General features: G+C 34.2%; 1 protein-coding gene across 1 annotated transcript; it reads left to right on the top strand.

The window, feature by feature from the left end:
- The first annotated feature begins 1,276 nt into the window (after positions 1-1,276).
- Positions 1,277-20,856, top strand: prdx6 (peroxiredoxin 6). Its single transcript, NM_200805.1, has 5 exons — positions 1,277-1,399; positions 8,983-9,139; positions 12,193-12,339; positions 20,086-20,232; positions 20,500-20,856. The coding sequence occupies exons 1-5, from the start codon at positions 1,308-1,310 to the stop codon at positions 20,623-20,625; spliced, it is 669 nt and encodes a 222-aa protein (NP_957099.1). The 5' UTR covers positions 1,277-1,307; the 3' UTR covers positions 20,626-20,856.
- The last annotated feature ends 971 nt before the right edge of the window (positions 20,857-21,827 follow it).

The raw sequence follows: 21,827 nt of genomic DNA on the forward strand, positions 1-21,827 counted from the left end.
TTATTTATTTATTTAATTATTTATTTATTCATTCATTCATTAATACGGAACACCGGAAGGGACGTAGTGGAGGAGAAAAAAATTGGCTGGGTGAAAAAAAAAATAATGGGTGAAAGAAAAAAATGGGTGGGAGGAAAATATATATTTCTAAGTTTTTGCGTTCCCTCGCAAAGTTTTGCGTTCCCTCGCAAAGATGTTTTGCGTTCCCTCGCAAAACTGTTTCTCCACAAACACTTCCTGTTGACTTCACTCACGTAAACCCTCCCGTTTTTGCTGAAATTCTCCCATATTTTACCATTCTATCCCACTTTCTTTACATTACTGTGCGCTGATTGTCGCCTTTCACTTTGCAACCTCTGAACCAGTGAATGCATGTTTAAGCGCTGACTGACAGACGCGCTTCGTACAATAAACTGATCCCAGATCAGCGTCTGTACGCGCCATTTAAAGGGACACTTCAGTTATCAAACAAGTGCGCAGCAAATGAATCTCATGTTTTGTTTAGTTTGATAACAGAGGTGTCTCTGTAAGAATGCACAGATCTATAATGAAAGCAGTCCATTACTTTAGAAACTGTTTGTGCTCATTTAAGAGAAAATAAGCTGTTTAAAATAAAACATGCAGGACGGAGATGTTTCATATTATTCAGTGTATTTGTCTGTTTAAACATACACCCGCTCCTCTGTAAATGGCGTGTACACACGCTGATCTGGGATCAGTTTATTGTACGAAGCGCGTCTGTCAGTCAGCGCTTATACATGCATTCACTGGTTCATAGGTAGCATACGCACAGTAATGTAAAGAAAGTGGGATAGAATGGTAAAATACGGGAGAATTTCGGCAAAAACGGGAGGGTTTACGTGAGTGCAGTGAACAGGAAGTGTTTGTGGAGAAACAGTTTTGCGGGAGAACGCAAAACATCTTTGCGAGAGAACGCAAAACATCTTTGCGAGGGAACGCAAAACTTTGCGAGAGAACGCAAAAAACTTAGAAATATATATTTTCCTCCCACCCATTTTTTTCTTTCACCCATTTTTTTTTTCACCCACCTATTTTTTTCCTCCCCCTCTACGTCCCTTCCGGGGTTCCGTACCATTCATTTATTCATTTATTTATTTATTTATTCATTTATTCATTCAAGTTCATTCGCAGTCATCTTTGAACTCGGGAGGTGCCTGGGTTTGTCCAATCAAAATCGTCCCCGCCCTATCCTCTCTTCCGGGTCTAATATATATACCGCCTCTATTCCATGGTTACATGTGTGCAAGTGTGTTTCGATTTCAAAGCACACACAGTCTGAAACAGTCATGCCTGGGATATTGTTGGGAGACGTGTTCCCTAACTTTGAAGCAGATACAACAATCGGCAAGATTAAATTTCATGAATTCCTGGGAAATTCGTAAGTGGATGAATCTATTATTTGTGTTTCTGAGCAAGTAGGCCTGCTGTGTGGTTTAATGTGGTTTTAATGTAGTCACTCGTGGTCGTCAGATGGCTGATATACAGCATAACCTTTTGCATTCCTAAGTATATAACGTTAACTGATATTGCATATGACGACTAAAAGATGGTAATCAGTGTCTGGCCCAAATAATTAGGATTGTTTTTATAATATTTCACGCCAAAAATATGTATTTATTTACGCAGAATTAGTTTAAAATGGAGTCTGAAAGACCTTCATGTTATGAATTGGTCATGTAATCTGCTGTAAGAAGCTTTTCTGTTTGATTCGGTTAGAATGTAGCTGAAAGTAAATCAAGACACTAGCACACAAACGGTGTGTTATTATTAGCATATTATATCAAAGCAGTTGTGACAAAAATGCCACAGACAGATCTGAGGTAAATTAACAAACATGATATGATATGAGTGATTGGTTTATCAAGCACTATAATAGTCGAGAATACCTGCGTCATTTTGTTTTATTTATTTGTTTATTTCTATAATAATTTTAATTCGTATCCTGAATGTTCGGTATGTGTAAAATGTGCCCAGTCACTGTGGTTGTTGGAACTGAAATAACAAGGCCAGTATTGTTAAGATTTTGGCAGGAGTGCAAACTTTTTGGAAGTGACCCACATTACTGCAAAACTTGATTGATAATTGTAAAATGATGTCTTAAAGGCGTATAAATTATTTTGAATTAATTTAGTATTATTATTGAATAATCAGTTTACTTGTATGTAAAAATGTGTTATTTATTTATGCATAAATGTCAAATTTCCATTGTGGATCAGTGTAATAGAGATATGTGTTTATTTAAAAATCAAGCAGATAATTGTGACTTGTATTAAATGTATAAAAGTAGCATACCAAAATGTATTTTTTTAAATTAAATCGCTAAAATAAATGGGTAAAACCTAGTGATTTCGAATGATGATGTGAATGATTTCTAATGAAAAATGACAACGAATCAGTGTTTTAGGTCTGTGCCATTTATAAAATTTATTTATTTTATTAGATTTGTTTTGGTATTAACTCATTATGCTGAATAACATTCAAGTAGATGTCTTTAAATCCTGCTAAAATGCATGGTAGTCATTTTATTGCTTAAATATTTGAGAAATTCGATAAAAGTTTGATAGCCATACAAAATGAAAGTGCACAGCAAAATTTACTCCGTTTAGATAGTATTTGTTCCCTCTCTAAATTAAGGTAAAAGTTACTTAAGTTAATGAGATAATGAAAAGAATAAGTGATGATTGAGCACTGATGATGAACACATTATGTTAATATGCAGAAGAGCAGCACAAAACTACATCTGACTTCAGTCCCAGCCTTAAATAAAATCAGTGAAAATATAATGCATTGAATCTCTCAAAATCTCAGCAGAGGATCATTAAGCAACTCCACAAACAGCAGCTTTACTTTTCACCAACCTGTTTGCCCTTAAAGAGGGACCAAAAACTCTCTGAACTGAGTAAATTTTACTCAAAGGATTTTGCTGTGTGCATACTTTAAATAAATCATTATTAATATTGTTTGTATGCTTAAACCCCTTTTGTGACTGAACCAAATATATTATTATTATATTGTAAGATAATGTGACTATATAAAATAAATCAAGTAGTACACAAAAATACTTATTTAAATTGAACTGAATCAGCAATTCTTAAGTTTTTTCGGAATAACTTAATTTTTTTATGTTCAATGCACTTAAATTTGTAAAAATTATGTTAACTTGATTTGTACAACATGAAAGAATTGTGTGGAACCAGCATATTTTTTACAGAGTAGTTGAGATTTAGTGCGGTATATGTTTTGGGCTGCATGATGCATATACGGGCTTAAATATAAAGGGTATCTACAGATTTTATTTGTTAAAGTATGACTGCTGTGGTGTTTTAATTGTTTCATAAGCACTTGTTAATTACATTTAACCTGTTTAAAATTAAATATGCATATTAACAGAATAATATTTATTAACTGTAGTCATCTTTTCATAGCAGAGGTCCATGTACTACCCTGAAAATTAAAATGCTGCATTTCTACAATTCAGGTTGTGTAACTGTCCTCAGTTGTCCTTTTATGCATTATCTAACAGTGAAAGGGGGGGGGGGGGGGGGGATGGGGGGCAGAGATGGGGGGCAGTGCTTGGTCCCAGTTTCAAGCCAAACTTCCTCCACAATTGTCGAAGAGTTTTGTCCTCAGGGAGTGGAGAGCGGAAGATGCTAAAGTTGAAGCGTGTAACAGATGTTGTCATGAATAAAATGGTGTTTAGCAATATCAACCCTTCTGCATTTCACAATTTAAGGTTTTGTAAGAATGATCAAGTGTCTAAATCTGTTAAATTTTATTTTAAAAAGTCCCCTGAAATCTTAATTTTGTTACTATCAGTCTTAAAGTGACGGTTTGGCCAAAAATGAAAGTTTGACATCCACATTGACGCATTGACATCCACATTAAGAAGAAAAAGTACCATGGAAGCTTTTTCCAACATTCTTCAGAATATCTTCCTTCGTGTAAGAAAGAAACTCAAACTGGTTGACCTAAAAGATGTAACAAATAGAGGGTGACTAAGGGCCTACTCACACTATGCCATCCGTACCGTGCCCAGGCCCGTTTCCCGGATCGTTTGCGAAGTGTGAGTGCGCTCAATCGGGCTCAAGCACGGTTCACTTGGCCGGCCCTGGCCTGGTTGGAAGAGGTGTGCCTGAGCGCGGTACACTTGGGCTTTGACGCGGTACGCTTGTGTGTGAGTGCAAAACGCGCCAAAGCCCGAAACTGAAAGCGATACGTGACTTTCAAGGGGTTGTTTCATATGGATTTATTAATTATTCTTACTGTTCAGTGATCGCAAACTGCCGTAGTTTATTAAAGACGAGAACTCCTTACAGCATGACAGCTGCGCACCTTCAGCAGACCTCCTCATTCCTGCAGCACGAGAGCTTAATGATTGTTTGAGCGCCAAAAGTGGCGGATCTGTCTGGTGAAATATCTGACTGCGTGACACCACATCCCTAAGGACTGTTTGGCGAAATATTTGACTGCATATCACTGCGTAACAAACGACTGAAACGATATAACTAGAGAAATCTCCACTGTGCTACTGGGTGAGAGCGTATGGCAAGCCGTTTTAGCATTTAAACCTTGTTCTGACTATCTATAAATATATTTAGAGATATCTCTAATTATATTTTGACTAGTCATAATTATAATTCGACTAGTCAGATTGGAGATATCTGCAAATATATTATGACTGACTAGTCATATTCCTCCATTGACTTCCATTGAAAAATATTTGCAGATATCTCTATGAGTTTTGACTTGTCACAATTGTAATTAAAGATATCTCCAAATGAATTTTGACTAGTCAAAAATCCAATTCAAGATATCTACAACTGTAATTCAACTATTAGTAAATTAATTAGAGATATCTTCAAATATATTTGTAAATATCTCTAAATATGACGAATAAAAGGTATCTCCAAATGTATTATGACTAGTAAAAACTCAGAGATATCTCTAATTACAATTGTGACTAGTCAAAATTCATTTGGAGATATCTGCAAATATTTTTCAATGGAAGTCAATAGAGGAATATGACTAGTCATAATATATTTCTCCAATCTGACTAGTACAATTGTAATTGCAGATATCTCTAATTGTCATTCTGAGTAGTGGAATTATAATTATGACTAGTCAAAATATAATTAGAGATATCTCTAAATATATTTATGGAGTCAGAACAAAGATTTAAATGCTAAAAAGGCTTGCCATAGAGAGCGCTTCACTGAACAGAGCAGCAGCGATGACGTAAGCGTGCCGAGGCCCGATATGGTGTGAGCGCGGGCTGTCGGGGGAGACGGGAGGGGGGACAAGCGTGCTTTGGCCCGGTTCGAGGCAACTGTACCTAGTGTGAGTACGGCCTTTAAAAGATACTTTTTTTTTTTTTTTTTTTACAGACTATTTCTTTAATTAATCTTGAACTAGTGCACTTAAAAAAAATGGTGATCAAATTCACAGATCGAAGATCAAAGCTTACAGAACTTGCTGTTTTTTTAATAAATAAATCAGTGATTTATGACAATCTCATACTTCAGTTTCTCATCAAATTTTCTGACCAATCAATCACTCTTTAGTATCTTAATAGTCCTTCCCCAAGATGCTAAATCTGCAGCTTAAGTTAGTAATTTATTATCAAGTGTTCATACGAGGTTTGCCTAAATCAATGGTTCTGAAGAAAATAACTAATATTTGATATAGGGTTAATAATCCTCATTGCTGACTTTTTTTTGAGTTTCTTTTTTTCATTAAACACAAGATATTTTGAAGAATGTTAGAAACTGGTGGCTGTTGACAATGTTTCTTTTTTATATATTATTAACTGTATTAACTTTTGTTATTATTTTTACATATTAACTATTTTTTTTTTTAAACTTGTGTGTTGTTTGCGTTTTTTTAATTTTATTTATTTTTTATTAAAGGATATTTTAAAGAATATAAGAAACTGGTGGCTATTGACAATTTAATGTTTTTTTATTAACTAGTGTTGTTATTATTATTATTATTATTATTATTATTAATATTATTATTATTATTATTATTACTATTATTATATTAACTATTTTGTTTTAACTGGTGCCTATTGAATATTTAATTTTTTTTATTAACTAGTATTAACTTTGTATTATTATTATTATTATTGCAGATAAACTTTTTTTATTGGGGCCAATTGACTATTTAATGTTTTTTGTTAAATGAAGTATTAACTAACTGTAACAGTTTTTTTTTTTTTACTTTTTTTTTTCTTAACTATTTTTTTTATAAACTGTAGTGTTTATTAATTTTTTAAATGTCTTATTTAACTGAAATAAAAAGTTTCTCCTTTGAAATCGCTTAACTGTTGGGTAAAACATCTCTTTAAATCTAGTCTTCCAGTGTGTAAAATGTGAGTTCACAGGGTGGAGGCAAGAGTTTGCATGAGTTTGAATTTCTTTTCAATGTGACAATCATGTGATCTGCTGTCCAGGGAGTCTGGCGTTGTTTCTTTAACAGCCGTCAAACTGCTGCTAGCTTTGAATAAGAAGTGCTGCTCTGTGCATTTGCACCAAACAATACTGAAATCTCCATTATAGGATTATTTATCTGGCTAATGGGAGATTTGCATTTCCTCCCTGATAGATAAAGCGGGCTTATTCCCATGTCTGCATGAGTAATCATTCTTTTCCTTCGAACTTTAAAACATGTGACATGATTATACAATGCTGAAACTCCATATAAGTAGTTGTGTAACTGGCCAGATGATTTCCCGACACAGCTTTTTAATGTCCCAACCTGACACTTGTAACTTTTTACAACTATAGTATTACAAAAAAGCTGGAATTTGTAGTTGATTACAGTTCTCAGTTAGTGGATCGAACATTTTTCAAAATTGTCCTAAGACAAGAATGGATGTTTAGGACAACTTTGGTAAAAGGTTTTGATCCACTTCAACTGTTGACTACAGAATCTTCATTAAAGGTAGGGCCACACAATATATAGTTTTAGAATGGTTATTGCAATGTGCACATCCTCAAGTCACATCACTGCATCTGCAATGTTAAGTCTGAATTCTAGTTGACCAGGAGCTGCTGAACGCGTTTGTAGAACTGTAGAATTTTGGTCTTGTTTCTATTCCAAGTATCAACATTTCTAACCAAAAAAAGAAAAGATTATATTACTTCCCTGATTGGCTGATTATTTAGCTTATTTAAATTTTTTTTCCTACCTGATCCAAAAAAAAGAAAAGAAAAAATGGTGAAACTGTATTTATATCACTATATATTGCAGAAAAATAAAATCGCAATAGCAGATTTTTCCAAAATCGTGCAGCCCTTATTAAAGCGGTGATATCCCTACGTGACAAATTTGAAATAAAGGGTCATTTTAAATCCATATTATAATTTGTCTTTTATTTATTTATATATATATATATATATATATATATATATATATATATATATATATATATATATATATATATATATATATATATATATATATATATATATATATATATATATATATATATAATATATATATATTATTATTATTATTATTATTATTATTATATATATATATATATATATATATATATATATATATATATATATATATATATATATATATATATATATATATATTTTTTTTTTTTTTTTTTTTGTTTATTTGTTTGTAACCCATTATACAGCTCTGGGGGGTGAAAATGAAGATACCACTTGACCATTCTCAGTTTCTCTGTTATCACTCTTAATTTACCAAAAAACTTTTTTTTTCATCAACCCACACTAGATAAATTATAACTTGTGAAGTTTCTCTCTATCTCTATATCATGCCTGCTAATGTTGAGATGTGAAAATAAGGGATTCCAACCTCCACCCCCTAAAAAAATCCCGAATTTTTTTTGTAAATAAACAGTTGAAACGGTCAGTAATGTTTATAATAATAATAATAATAATTATTATTATTATTTACAAAGGATAGAATAAATAGTATACATTAAAGCTGCAAATAAATTATCAAACAGTTTAGTCTATTAAAATTAATAGCTATAATTTGATTCAGTTTCTTTATCTCAATCTTTTCTTCACTTTAATTTAAACATTCTGATTAAAGAGCAGCGAATGAATCTCTCATTTAGATTTTTCATTTGATCACATTAAATAAGTGTCACTTTAAAAATGCACAGATCCATAATGAAAGCATACGATTGCTTTCCTCTTCATGTTTGTTTAATACAAAATTTGTTTTATTTAAAAGTAAACCCACCAAGATTGATGGGTTTCGATGTTGTTGTTGTTGTTGTTGTTATTATTATTACGTGTATATGTCCGTTCAAACATAAAACTCAATCTCAACCTTCTCTCCACTTCTAATCGCGTGTACAAAATCTGTTTGAGAAACTGCTTCTATTCACTAACAAAGCGCGACTGCCCCGCTACATGAACTCACTGTTTTAAGGATTGCAAGGGGCGACCGCACCTGTAGTGGATAGGAAGGAACTCCCATCATATTTATATTTATTTCAAAGTGTTTACATGTCTAAATAAAACTAAAGCACAGAACAGACTCTCATTTAAGAGCAAGGGTGTCCCCTGGTGGTTCGACTGTATGGGTTGCGTATAAGGACAATCAGCTCTTAGACGTTTATAACCACCTTTCATAGAAAAATGTAAAATATGGGAAAATGCCTTTTCGGGATGATGGCAGGATAGAACTGTAAAATATGGGAGATTCCCAGGAAAAACGGGAGGGTTTACGGGTATGCTGTACATAGAGAGAAAAATGTTTTATATTTCAAGCAAGCACTTAACCCATAATGGGATGGATCAAAGTATCATTGAGAGTAAATGCAACTACTGTATGTATTTTTCTTTTACATAGACCTACTGCTGGAACTACATCAATACAAAACTGGGTTGAAAATCTGCAAAATTCACTTTAGTTTTTGATTTTGAAATGAGTTATTCTTGCCTTTTGTTTTGTTTTCTTTTTTTTCAGATGGGGCATCTTGTTCTCGCACCCTCGTGACTTCACTCCAGTATGTACAACTGAATTAGCCCGTGCCGCCAAGCTTCATGAAGAGTTTAAGAAACGTGACGTGAAGATGATCGCCCTGTCTATTGACAGCGTGGAGGACCATCGCAAATGGAGTGAGGTCTGCAGATACAGTATAGCACGCATGCACATAATTGATATCATGCACTTGATAATTCATTACCAAGTTTCTATACTGTTGTTCCCAATTGCCTCCATTATGATATAAAACCACTAACAGTTGATGATGGAAAAAATATCACAGTACCACTTTTGAATTCACTGAGCTTCTGAAAGCGACTCTTTTTTTTTTTTTTTTTACAAATGTTGGTAGAAGCATCTGCATTCTTAAAAGCTTGATTTTTAAACTAAGATGATGGTGATGATGATAATAATTATTATAATTATAATAATAATGTATAGATTTTATTTGCACAATTGATTACTCTTCAAAGAATGATTTTAAACAATTTTAAGTGTTCAGTACATTCATGGAAAATCCGTTTAATGGATAAATAAAACAATCTCACATGGGCCTTCCTTGCTGAACACCTCTGTTTAATGAGGCTGCGTTGTTTTCTTGCAGCTTTAGCCTCCAGTCATTGGCTCTTTGGCCTCAAACAAACACGGTGGACTTCTCGGATTGGTTCAGACCAAATCAACTTATTGTAATCCCAAAAGGAGAGACTTTCTGCAGCTGCTGACTTTCTCTTAATGTCTATCTGAAGACCTGCTTGCATGTTATAAAATGTTCTGGTTTCCCAAGTGTCTGAACCTGGCCAAAAGTTTCATTAAGAACACTGCTGAAAATGCATTTTAAAAAAGCCATGTCGCAAACTGTGGCTGCCGAGCTTCTGCCTTCCTCCCTTACTGGACATGCAGTCATACTTTCGCACCCACATGTTCCTATGGCTGAACTCTTGTGTTGATGAGAATAATGCAGATAAACTGTTCCCACGAGATGCCATTTTGGCTGACTGTTTAACCACAGCTCTGTTTTAGTCATTATGTACCAGAAATCTGATTGTGTACATGTACTGTAAAGCAAGTAATGGTGAATTGTTACTAGGGTTGATTAATATGATCATTCAATATTTATTATAAATTTCATATTTATAATAATTATAATTTATATTGTATTACAAAATGAGCAAAATTGTTGCGAACATTTATTTTTTAGTATTATTTTTTAAATAGAATGTGGACTACAGTTGTGCTCAAAAGTTTACATACCCCTTGAAGGAAAAAAAATCTAAAATATCTTACTTGGGAAAGTACTAAATAAAAAAAAACATGCATTTTGTGTTGATTTCTCCTATTTTGTTCAAGCTATTCACATTTTTAGTGTTCTTCAAGGGGTATATAAACTTAAACACGACTGTATGTATCGCAGATGTGTGTTAAGAGTCAGACTCATTCAGTGTTTTAAAGGGTCATGACACCCCCCACTTTTTGACACCCAGCTCTTCTCATAGGATAAGAAAACTCCACTATGAATAAAAATGAGAAAGCGACACGTCATCTTTGCACTTGCAGTTTTGTGCTGCGTCGACGATTTTGATCCTGCCCCAAAAATCAATTTAAACCTAGAAGCTGAAATTAGCTGACAAAATCTCAAAATGATCCAGTTTTTCCCCACAAAGCTAACAGGTGCTAACATTGTCTTAACTGATGCTCAAAACACACATCTGTTAAAATCTAAAAAAACGTACTTGAGGGTTTCGTGAACCTTTTAAAAACTACTTTTCTGAAATATATTGATTACTTTTTATTTTAATATCAATAGATTTTAAAATAATATTTAAAAAGATTTTGTAGGGAAATGTTACATCTCAAGAAATGTGACCGCAACACTCAACAACTTTATCGCATAAAGCATATTTTCCAATATTGTGCAGCCCTAAGTGTTACATTTATACTACATTAATTTGTTTGTGGATAAAGGAACTAAAACTAATAATTAAAACCTCATACAATTGGAAAAAAGCACAACAAAATGGCAAACTTTATTTGAAATTATAAAGTGCTTTAGTTACTTGGTAATGGAAATATATCTGTGTCGCAGAATGATTTATAGACTAATATTTTATTCAGTGCAGGAACACTCCATTGACTTTAGCTGTCTGCACCAGACACGATACGACATATGTATTAATTTCATAGACTCTGAAATTTACAATATTAATTATCTCCAACTTTATTAAAAGTACATGCCAAGTGCTGTTGGTGTGCAAAGTCACAGTTCTAATATTCATGTTGGCTAGTAGATCTAATTTAAACTATCTGCTGCTGTTTCAGTAGGTCTGTAAATGTAACAAAATGATAATTAAACTCACATTAGTAGGGTTTAACACTGAATGAAGCACATGAACAGCAACTGAGGTGATCAGTCATGGTAGTTTATGTTGTTGTTCAGCCACAACGTCATAGAAATAAAGCCATTTCTAAAATGGAAATCTTCACGTGCCACCGCCATTACAGATGGTTAGGACAAACTTCTTTTAATATAAAAAAAGATGCATATCACTTGACATAGACTAGTTTTTCACTGTGTAGTATTTCTAAAGTTGACTCTATTTTGAGGACACAAACTTAAGGACATTTTTAATTTTAATCAAGTCAATTGCAGTAATTGGGTTAAAAGTTAAGTCAACTCCAATGTTCTGAATTTTGCTGCCTTTAATATTTTAAATTGAGTTGGCTTTTTAAATTTTTTTTTTTAATTTATTTGTTTTTATTATAAATTTATTTTTTAAATCGTGTAGTTATTTCATATTCATTAATTTTAATTTTTGGACTTGATGGAAATTACTGAGCAACAACAATTTAGGATGAGTAACTTTGTCATTGTGCCCTTGTCACACATTTATGAACTAAAAGGGAGTTCACAGAATTTGCTACAAAATCCTTGTAAAAAAAACTTCAATTTTATTGAGCAGTTTAAAATCTGTTATATTTATTTATTTTTTTAGATAAAAAGGGAAGAAATGGTAGATTAGGAGTTTGTATGGTCTTTTAAAATAAGATCAAGCTTGGATTTGGATTGTTAATGCTTTAGTCTACAGATCTAAGCTGTGGGTCAGCATTAAAAATTAGAAATTATCAATTTCGCATCTACTGTATGCCATGTATAATAAAGCAATACTATAATATTGCATCTTTTGTTTTCTCAAGGACATTTTGGCATTTAACCAAGACAAAGCCTGCTGCCCCATGCCATTCCCCATCATCGCGGACGACAAGAGAGAGTTATCAGTGTTGTTGGGGATGCTGGATCCTGATGAGAGGGATAAAGATGGGATGCCCCTCACTGCCCGCTGCGTGAGTGTCCAACATGCTTTAAAGTCTGTGGTTAAAGCTACAGTAACATCATAACTTAATCTATAGAACACAACACTGTATTGTAAATACTGTAAAAATCAGACATTGTGATATTTTGCTTTGATGGGATTTTATATATTGTAGTATGAAAGAATAATTAGCTCTATTTGGAAAGATTTCATTTAGATCGAATGGGATGATCAAGACTTTTTTTTTTTTTCCCAATGCATTGTATAAATGTATAACAATTTATTTATAATACATTACAAGCATAAATAAACGGTGCTTTATGGTTTTCTGGAGAGTCAAACTGTATTCAAGTACAGAAATTGAACAAGGAAATAGAAAGCCAGTGCAGATTTTTTTGTTTTCCAATCGATTTTAAAATCCTAATGCCTGCGTACAACGCCTTGAATGGTCTAGCACCACATTCTTTTGTCTAAGCTTTTAATCCCATACACTCCTTGACATGCTTTACACTCGTCTGATGAAGGTCTGCTCCATTAACGTGGCTAAAATCCATGGGGGACATTCTATGGCATTCTCTTCATTGGAACCTAAATTGTGGAACTCTTTACCCTCTGATGTTCGCAATGCAGAATTCCTGAGTATTTTAAAATGGTCTCTTAAAACTTACTTTTAGGGTAGCTTTATTTGACTTAGATTTTTTGATCTGTTATTATTTAATTTGTTAATTTTAATAATTTTTTTGCATTTATATTTGTCTTTGTGTCTTTTACGGCTGCACATTTTATGTCTGTAAAGTGCCTAAAAATGTATAAAAATTGTCTAAAAATAAAGATTACTATTATTATTATTTTTTTATTATTATTATTGATAATAATAATATAAATGTAAAATATAGGGCTGTCAATTGATAAAAACAATTAACTAATTAATCACACTTTTTAAATTAATCAAGATTAATTGCAAAAAGCCATATTTATTACAGAAATTAAAACATAGGCATGTTAGTGTCATTTTGAATTTCAAAACAATTAATGCTAATAACAAAACTGACTTCCGTTTTGGATTTTGAGTGTTGTAAGTTGTATTGTGAGTTAAGAACATTAATTATAAAGTAGAAACAATTTTGCTTAGTCCTCCTTAACATTAAGCCAGATACTAAGACAGTCCAGTCTGTTGACATTATCAGGGGACAATGTGGACCTTTCCTTTTGAATGATGTGAGCTGAGAGTGAGAACAGTCTCACAAGCAGAATCACTGAATCAGCATTTGAATTTCGGTGCCTAATTTTGGTGCCACTGGTGCTGTGTCAAGGACACAAGAAGCACCAAGTGGTACATCAAAGACACGTACCAAAGACTATAGACCTCTTACAGAGTCTTACACCGTCAGCGATGTTAGACATTTGCTCTTGTTGCTAGGAAACTCACACATACACGCGCACACACACACACACACACACACAGCCAACGCGCACAGTACAGCTGGTGAGCAACTCCCTTCAGATTCATCAACACTCATGATCACGTTTATTAAATTTGCTTAAACAAAGCTTTCTAAAGTATGGTTGTATTTTACAAGCAAGGATTCTGACACGGCAATATGAAGCAGATGCTTTACAAAAGTTGTGTGTAGGGATGAAATGCATCTAGCATAATGAAACGTTTGAGGGTGCATGGAATCATCTGAAAGGCAGAAGAATGGGTTGTCTTTGACAACTTGCGACATCATCTGGCACTTTTACTGAGTATAATTACATGGACACCAATACTTAGATTTTATGATGAAGACAATACTTTGATTAAGAGTCTGCCTTGTAAACTTTTTTTTTTTTTTTTTTCTTAACCTTACAGGGTTATATATATATATATATATATATTTTTTTTTACATGTTAAATATATTTTAAATTAATCGTGTGCGTTTACGCGATAATTTTGACAGCCCTAGTAAAATATAATTTTATAATGGCCCGTTTCCACTGAGTGGTTCGGTTTGGTACGCTTTTATGGCCGTTTCCACTGTCAATAGGTGTACTGTACCACTTTTTCGGCACGTTTTTCAAAGGGTACCAAAAGGCAGAGCTAAACGCGCAGCTGAACGCTACTGGTTTACAGAGATGTGTCATTTGCTTGCGCAACTAGCCAGAATGAAAACAAAAGAGCCGCCATGTTTGAAATACATATTGAAATAGTTTTTTATGAGCCAGTCTGAAGCGTGAGTGGTTTCGCTTCTTCCTTGCGCTTGCCGCACACCTATATCTGAAATAACAATCTTCTTGAGCTGAAGATAATAACGTGCGCTTGATTATTGACGTGCTTTTGAAACCCGATCCTATGATAAACTGACAAATGCGAGAATGACTCGTTCAGAAAGAAAAGGACTAATGCGAGAGTGAAGCACGGAAAAAATGGAGAAGCCGGGAAAATAGGAGCACATAATGTTTTTCAGCAAACATGAACACACTGTCTTTAACTAACTATTATCTTCACCTTTTGGCCTATCATGAACTTGGAAAGATGGAATTGCTCTTTAACAGAGGCTACATGCGCTGCTGAAGATTACAGACACAGATGAGAGAGGTCTGCTCTGACTGTGGGCTATATTGTGGACTATATTTCCTGTTGTTGTTTTTTTTTACCTAAATAAGCACTAAATGTCTGCTGTGTGTAGTTCTTCTGTAATTGGTAACATATCGGAGACTGTAGGGGTCTGTATGTGTTCATATGTTCATTTTATCTATTTAATATAATTACAGATGTTACAGTATGCTAATTTGCACTGTCATTGATCTGCAGTTGTAATCAAATCTCATAGAAAAGTTAGTAATAAACATTTACACAGAAGTATTTGTGTATAAAGCATCTGTTTTGTGAGAAGTGCTTCTCATATGATGTGTAAGCCACCATTAAGGCTTTATTGTAGAAAATTCCTTAAGCGAGAATGATACAACTGAAACTTTCTGTAGTATACCATGCCCACTAAAAGGGTTCCCTTGGTAGTGGAAACACAAGCCTGATAAAGGTGACTTGTACCGTGCTGTACCAGTCAGTGGAAACGAGCCATAAGTAATAACAATAACAATGTATTTAAGAATATCTATCTTTTAATAAATCTAATCCTGTGATTGTGGCCATTGCAGACACTCATTGCGGTATCGATGTGGAAACCATACATTATAAAGCCCTGGTTGGGAATAACACAGAAATATCACACATTATTGTAAAATTTACATAAGATTTTAACTGTTACAATCTGTGTAATGCAAGTAAATGTTCAGCAAACACCTTCATTATTACTTAGCCTGGGAAACCTTTTGTATCAGTGTGGAGGTAGGACTCCAGCTAATATTTGATATTATAATGTTGTACAGAAAAACAACACTCATTGAAATTCAGTCATGTCTAAAGTTTATTTTTTTTGCCCACAGTCTGTCTTATTACGGTGTTAAGTAGTGTTTTTTTGTCCTTTTCCCTGCACTAACATGGAAAAAGGGTGGCATAGTGGCGCAGTAGGTAATGTTGTCGCCTTACAGCAGGAAGGTTTTTGGTTCAAGCCCTGGCTGGGTCAGTTGGTGTTTCTGTGTGAAGTTTGCATGTTCTCCCTGTGTTTGCGTGGGTTTCCTCCGGGTGCTCCGGTCTCCCCCACAGTACAAAGACATGCAGTACAGTTGAATTGGATTGGCTAAATTGTCCGCAATGTATGAGTGTGTATGGATGTTTCCCAGAGATGGGTTGCAGCTAGAAGGGCATCCGCTGCGTAAAACACATGCTGGATAAGTTGGTGGTTCATTCCATTGTGATGACCCCCGGGTTAATAAAGGGACTAAGCCGAAAAGAAAATGAATGAAAGAACAAATGGGAAAAGCATAACAAATTGACTAGCTTTAAATGGAAATTCAACTATAGCAACTGGACCGTTTTTCACGAGACTTATAACACCTTTAATGGTCATCAGCATCTTAAATTTCTAAAGTTTTTAATTTCGTGTTTTTTTTTCTTCTTTCTTTTTTTAATTGTATGAACATTTTTGTATTTTATGGTTTTTGCATCATATTACAAAACTTTTAATTTCCACTTGTGCGACGTGTTTCTATTGTAGTTTGTATTTGGGCAGGGCAATAAATTTGACAGTTCTCTCTTCTGGCTGCCATTTATCAGTCCCACACATTTTCTTTTCCTGTTTTTGAAAGTCTTGATAACACCATTGTGGCAATTTTCTTTTAATATTTGAGTATATAGGATTGTAAAAAATATTTGTTGTACTCTCCCATTTACTGTTCTCAAAGTTTACTATGATGACTTGCTCTACTGATAAACCCAGAAATGTGAGAAGGGTCCCTTGTCTGTTAAAAAAGGTCTGTGTAGCAGCATGTTTCAGGTAACCCCCATAAAAAGGTGATTTATGTGAGTGTTGATCTACCTGACTGGATTTCTGCAGATATTATGTTGCGTTGTAGCTCTCCCATATCCTGTGTACCTGCAGATTTAACCTAGTCTCTGCTACAACATGTGCTTCAGCGACAGTTGTCAGGATGACGAAACCCTGAGTAACCACGATGTTTTCACAATCCTGTAAAGTCTCAAACAAGTCTTTTGTGCTGCTGCTATAAGTCCGTGAGTTTAAAGTTTTTCCGAGCGCAGGTCAGGGGCGCCCAAACTCTGTCCCACAGATTTTTAGCTCCAACTTTCCTTAACACACCTGCATGGATGTTTCTAAAATGCATAGCAAGATTAGCTAGCTCAGGTGTGTCTGATTGGGGTTGGAACTAAACTTTGCAGGACACCGGCCCTTTAGGAGAGATACAGGCACCCTGCTTGAGGTGAACAGTTAACCCATGGGGGAAAAAAAAAGTTGTTTTACTAATATTCACTGGAAGGGCCTGTTTCATTAAGGAGGTTCAACTCTGAGTTTAAACTTGAACTCTGAGTTGATTTACCAAGAGATTAAAAACTGAGTTTTCGGTTTCAGAATAGCGAATCTGAGTTGGGTCAATCAACATTGTGTAGACCTTAACTCCAAGTTAAGCGCACACAACGACTATGAAAAAGCATTATCAATGGAGTGAAGATATTACGAGTCACCATTTCTTTCTCCAGCTGAACTTGATCTGCTCATGCAAAGTTATAGAAAATATGAGCATATATTTAAAAAAGCAACTCCACTGCATCAGTGAAACAGAGACAGTTAGTGTAAGAAAACATAGCTGCTCAAGTTAATGCGTAATTTTCCTTTTAAAGTAATTAAATATTTAGGTATAATAAAATAAGTAATGTTTTGTGACTTTTATTAAATTACACACGTTCTCACTTTTCTACACGTTGATCAGTTTTAATAAATTTAAAAGTGCACTTGTGTGTCTGCCTCTATTATTGATCAAGTGATAGAGGTTGATATGACATTTATAATGCAAGCAGTATGTTTAGTAAAAGTTGTTTTTAGAAAGAATAACAATCCCATTAATCTAGTTACAGTACATGAAGGGCAGTAAATTTAAGCTAATTATTAATTAAAACAGGACAAGCCATTGTTGTACATGACTTTGTTGTTTGTGTGACTGAAATTTAGGCAGTAGCTGTTTCTATCCAAATATATTAATTCAATTTATGTGCAAAACTGTAATAACGCATAAAAGATATGCGAATAAGCAGCGTTTCCATCCAATGAGTCAAAGAGAACAAAATCGTCCCTTCCTAATTAAACGGGCGCCAAATATCAACAGTAAAAGCAGAATTTACTGCAGTAGAAGAAGCTGCGTCAATCTTTTCTTTACTTAATAAATGTTTGCGCCTCAGAAGACAATGCTGACACAAACGCATAGGGGTGTTTGAAGGCATGAGACGTGGAGAGCAGACACTCTTAACATGCTCCAGATGCTCTGGAGATCATTAATAATTGGTTAATAATATAATAACATTAATACTGAAATGGTTAAGGCGTTTTAGAATGAATGACCAAAACAACATTTAAGATGTTTTACAATGGACAAACCAGCAGGCTGAGCACATTATGACGTTTTGTTTTCATGCGCCTCTTCAAAAGGAGCTTTAAAATAGGTAGGCGGAAAAGTAAGGCTTAGGCGAGAAATACAGCTTCGTCTTTAATTCAAGAATTCACACTTGGCTGATGATCGATTATAAAAGCTTGTTTGGCATGCTGTCCCGGGATAGAGCCCTGAGCTCATGAGATCCTCCAGCCAAGGGTTCTCTCCCGTTGCAAGGTGGGAGGGGAGTTTGAGCTCAGGTAGATCTCGATAACTCCCCTGCTGTAGTAACCAATGAACAGTAAGTGATAGCTCTTGGAGATAACTACATACTAGAAGCATGTCCATATTCACTATCTCCCTAATTTGAGTTCAACTTTTTTAAAGAAAGGTAAGGTTGTTTTATTTGTGTATACTCTTTTTCTCTAGAGAAAAAGGAGTTCAGTTTCTTAATATTTAAAAACAAATTTGAATAAATGTTAGAGTAAGTTAATATCTTTTTCAGTTTTTTTTTCTTTCTTTTTTTTTACCAAAAAAACTTTTTACTAATTGCAATATTTGTCAAAATATTGCAATTAGATATTTTCCCCAAATCGCATAGCCCTATTTTGGACAATGTTTTTCCTTTTTTAGTCTGATTTAAAAAAAAAAATAAATAAAACTTTCTGATAAGCCCAAGGTCTCAGAATTTACCAGATGTTAGTTTTTTGTCAGTGGCTTTGGTGCATTTGTCACAACATTATGTACAATTGCACAGCAGTTGATGCGTTTCTCAAAACAATTAGTACAAACTGAAAAACCTAGCTGATAACCTGCAAAAGCGCGTCACTTGCTCAAAATGGATAGTTCATTCCTCAAAAGCAAGTATTGATGTCAATAAAAGTGTCAGTGTCATCAAAATGAAAAGTCCTGACACCATTGTTTATAAACATGTTTTCATTATGAGTTTATTCTGTACATTCCAATGCAAAAAAAAGTCAGATTTTTGGTGACACTTCCTGAAATGCTTAAGACAGCAGTATATACTGCACAGCCATTTAAAAACTACTCTAAAGTTAGACATCACTGCATTTAATGAGGTATTCGTGTACAAGACACTGAATATGTATGTTTCACAGTTTTACTGCATTTGCTCTTTATAATTCTAATTTATTTACAGCGTTGTGCAACAGAATAAATACACTCTTATTTACAACAAACATAAACTTTCTTTGGGTAGAGCTGTGCACAACTGTTAACAATATTGCAGTACACATTGCAACTGAACCTACAACACACACAGTACATGCAAATCATTCATAAAATTGTTCAATTTATAGACATTTTCAGGAAAAAAAAAAGATTCATTTTTTTTTTTAAATAAAATTTGCTTAACCGATTTTGACAAGTAGTTCAACATTTCTGTATGAAATGAGGACTATTAGTTTTATGTGCAATGGCAATTCAGCATTCATAAGTTTAGTTAATTTTGACTGACATGACATAAGCAGATGATAATGTTTTAAAACAGCAGAGAGTGGTACGAAAGCAGTTGATGCATGTCCAAAAGCATTTGCAATTTGTTGGAAGGAATGAGAAACTGCTACTATGATTTGCACAAATGACTAATTGTTTTGAGAAATGCATTAACTGTTGTGCAATGTAAATGGTGATGTGAGAAATGCACCAAAACTGTAAAACAATGTTTTTGCCTGCGGTATCCTTTCAGCCACCAGCTATGCAGCTGACAGGGTTCATGTGTTTTTTTTACTATTAGTTTTTAATTGTTCATCTTTTAACATGTTTCTTTTGTTTCAGGTGTTTGTAGTTGGTCCTGACAAGAGACTGAAGCTCTCTATTCTCTATCCGGCCACCACGGGGCGCAATTTCGATGAGATTCTCCGTGTTGTTGACTCTCTGCAGCTGACGGCTACAAAAAAAGTGGCCACACCAGTAGACTGGAAGGTGAGCTTTCTTTCTTTCTGTCTTTCTTTCTGTCATTCTTTCTGTCTTTCCATTATTTCCGTCTGTTTGTCTCTCTCTTTTTTTCTTTCCGTCTGTTTGTCTCAGTCTTTCTTTCTTTCTTAGGGCTTTATCACATCCTTCCTTCATAATAAAATACAGATAATTGTGCATGGCTAAATTTAACCATTACATAAAAGTGATCATTGTTTGTGTGAAATCCTTGAATGTTTTGTTTTAATTAATTACATTTTTTTTTTTCAAATAAAGCCTGGTCAAGAGGTCATGGTCATCCCCTCTCTCTCAGACGAAGAGGCCAACAAGCTTTTCCCGGCTGGTTTTACCCTCAAAGAAGTGCCTTCTGGAAAGAAATACATACGCTACACTAAACCATAACTGAAACCTGAAGGGCAGCGCTGTAGAAAATGCACTCACCTGCACAGCATATTTAGTCCACTAGATATGGTGTGTTCAAACTACCTGCATGTAATCAGTCATCACCATAATTCAGCTTTTATAAGTCACACATCATAAGGTCAACATATACAGTATACACTTATTGTATTGTGCCTTAGTTTCAATGAAATATCCCTTTTGTAATTAAAATGAGTCTTTGTTTGGAGTGGACATTCTACTTTGAGTTATAATTTTTAATTTGTTTACTGTTCACCAAATAATATGCATATATTAATCAAAATGATTTTTCTGGGTATGAGCTGCACAATAAACAAAAGGACACACGGTAAAATATGGGTAATTTCTTAATGTGTTTTAAACAGGGTTTTTTTGACCTGTCACACTTTACAATAAAGTTTTATTTGTTGATGTATTTACTAACATAAACTACAGTAATTATGAACAACATTTGTACAGCATTTATTAATCGTAGTTCTGCATTTACTAATGCATTAGTAACATCCAAGTGAATTGTTGTTAGCATTAGTTAATGCACCGCAAGTTAACCTGAGCTAACAATGAACATTTTCATTAACTTAACATGCACAAATACGGCAATAATTGTATTGTCCATTGTTTATGTTTATAAATTCAATCTCTAACTTTAATCTCATACAACCTTTATTGTAAAGTGTTACATTTGAGCTAAAATAATCAAGGTAACTAGTTCTTGGTTGGTGTAATGGGAGTTTTGAGCAAGTGACGCGAATACATAATAATAATAAAAAGGATTCAATCAGAAATGAATGCTTTGTCATGCAGAAATGTTCTGCTCCAGCGTATTGTCTTAAAAAAAAACTGAACCTATTCACTTTTAACTTGTTTGTTCTATTAATTAAGTACCACATCTGAAAACCTGTACCATTGCTTATGTAATTCTTTTGGAGGTATTCCTTCGAGTAAGCCATACCCACAATTTATCCAGCATATGTTTTACACAGCGGATGCCCTTCCAGCTGCAACCCATCTCTGGGAAACATCCATACACACTCATATACTATGGTCAATTTTAGCAAACCCAATTCACCTGTATTGCATGCCCCCAGAGGAAACTCAAGAAAATGTGGGGAGAACATGCAAACCTCACACAGAAACGCCAACTGACCCACCCGAAGCTCAAACCAGCCACCTTCTTGATGTGA

Source organism: Danio rerio, chromosome 20 (genome assembly GCF_049306965.1).
Source record: "Danio rerio strain Tuebingen ecotype United States chromosome 20, GRCz12tu, whole genome shotgun sequence".
NCBI classification, from domain to species: domain Eukaryota; kingdom Metazoa; phylum Chordata; class Actinopteri; order Cypriniformes; family Danionidae; genus Danio; species Danio rerio.

What these genes read in the sequence shown, in the direction of transcription:
- prdx6 (NM_200805.1), top strand. Translation starts at nt 1,308, where the DNA reads ATGCCTGGGATATTGTTGGGAGACGTGTTCCCTAACTTTGAAGCAGAT. An exon ending in ACCATCGCAAATGGAGTGAG is followed by an intron (nt 9,140 to 12,192) that starts GTCTGCAGATAC and finishes TGTTTTCTCAAG; the next exon opens with GACATTTTGGCATTTAACCA. An exon ending in CCACACCAGTAGACTGGAAG is followed by an intron (nt 20,233 to 20,499) that starts GTGAGCTTTCTT and finishes TTTCAAATAAAG; the next exon opens with CCTGGTCAAGAGGTCATGGT.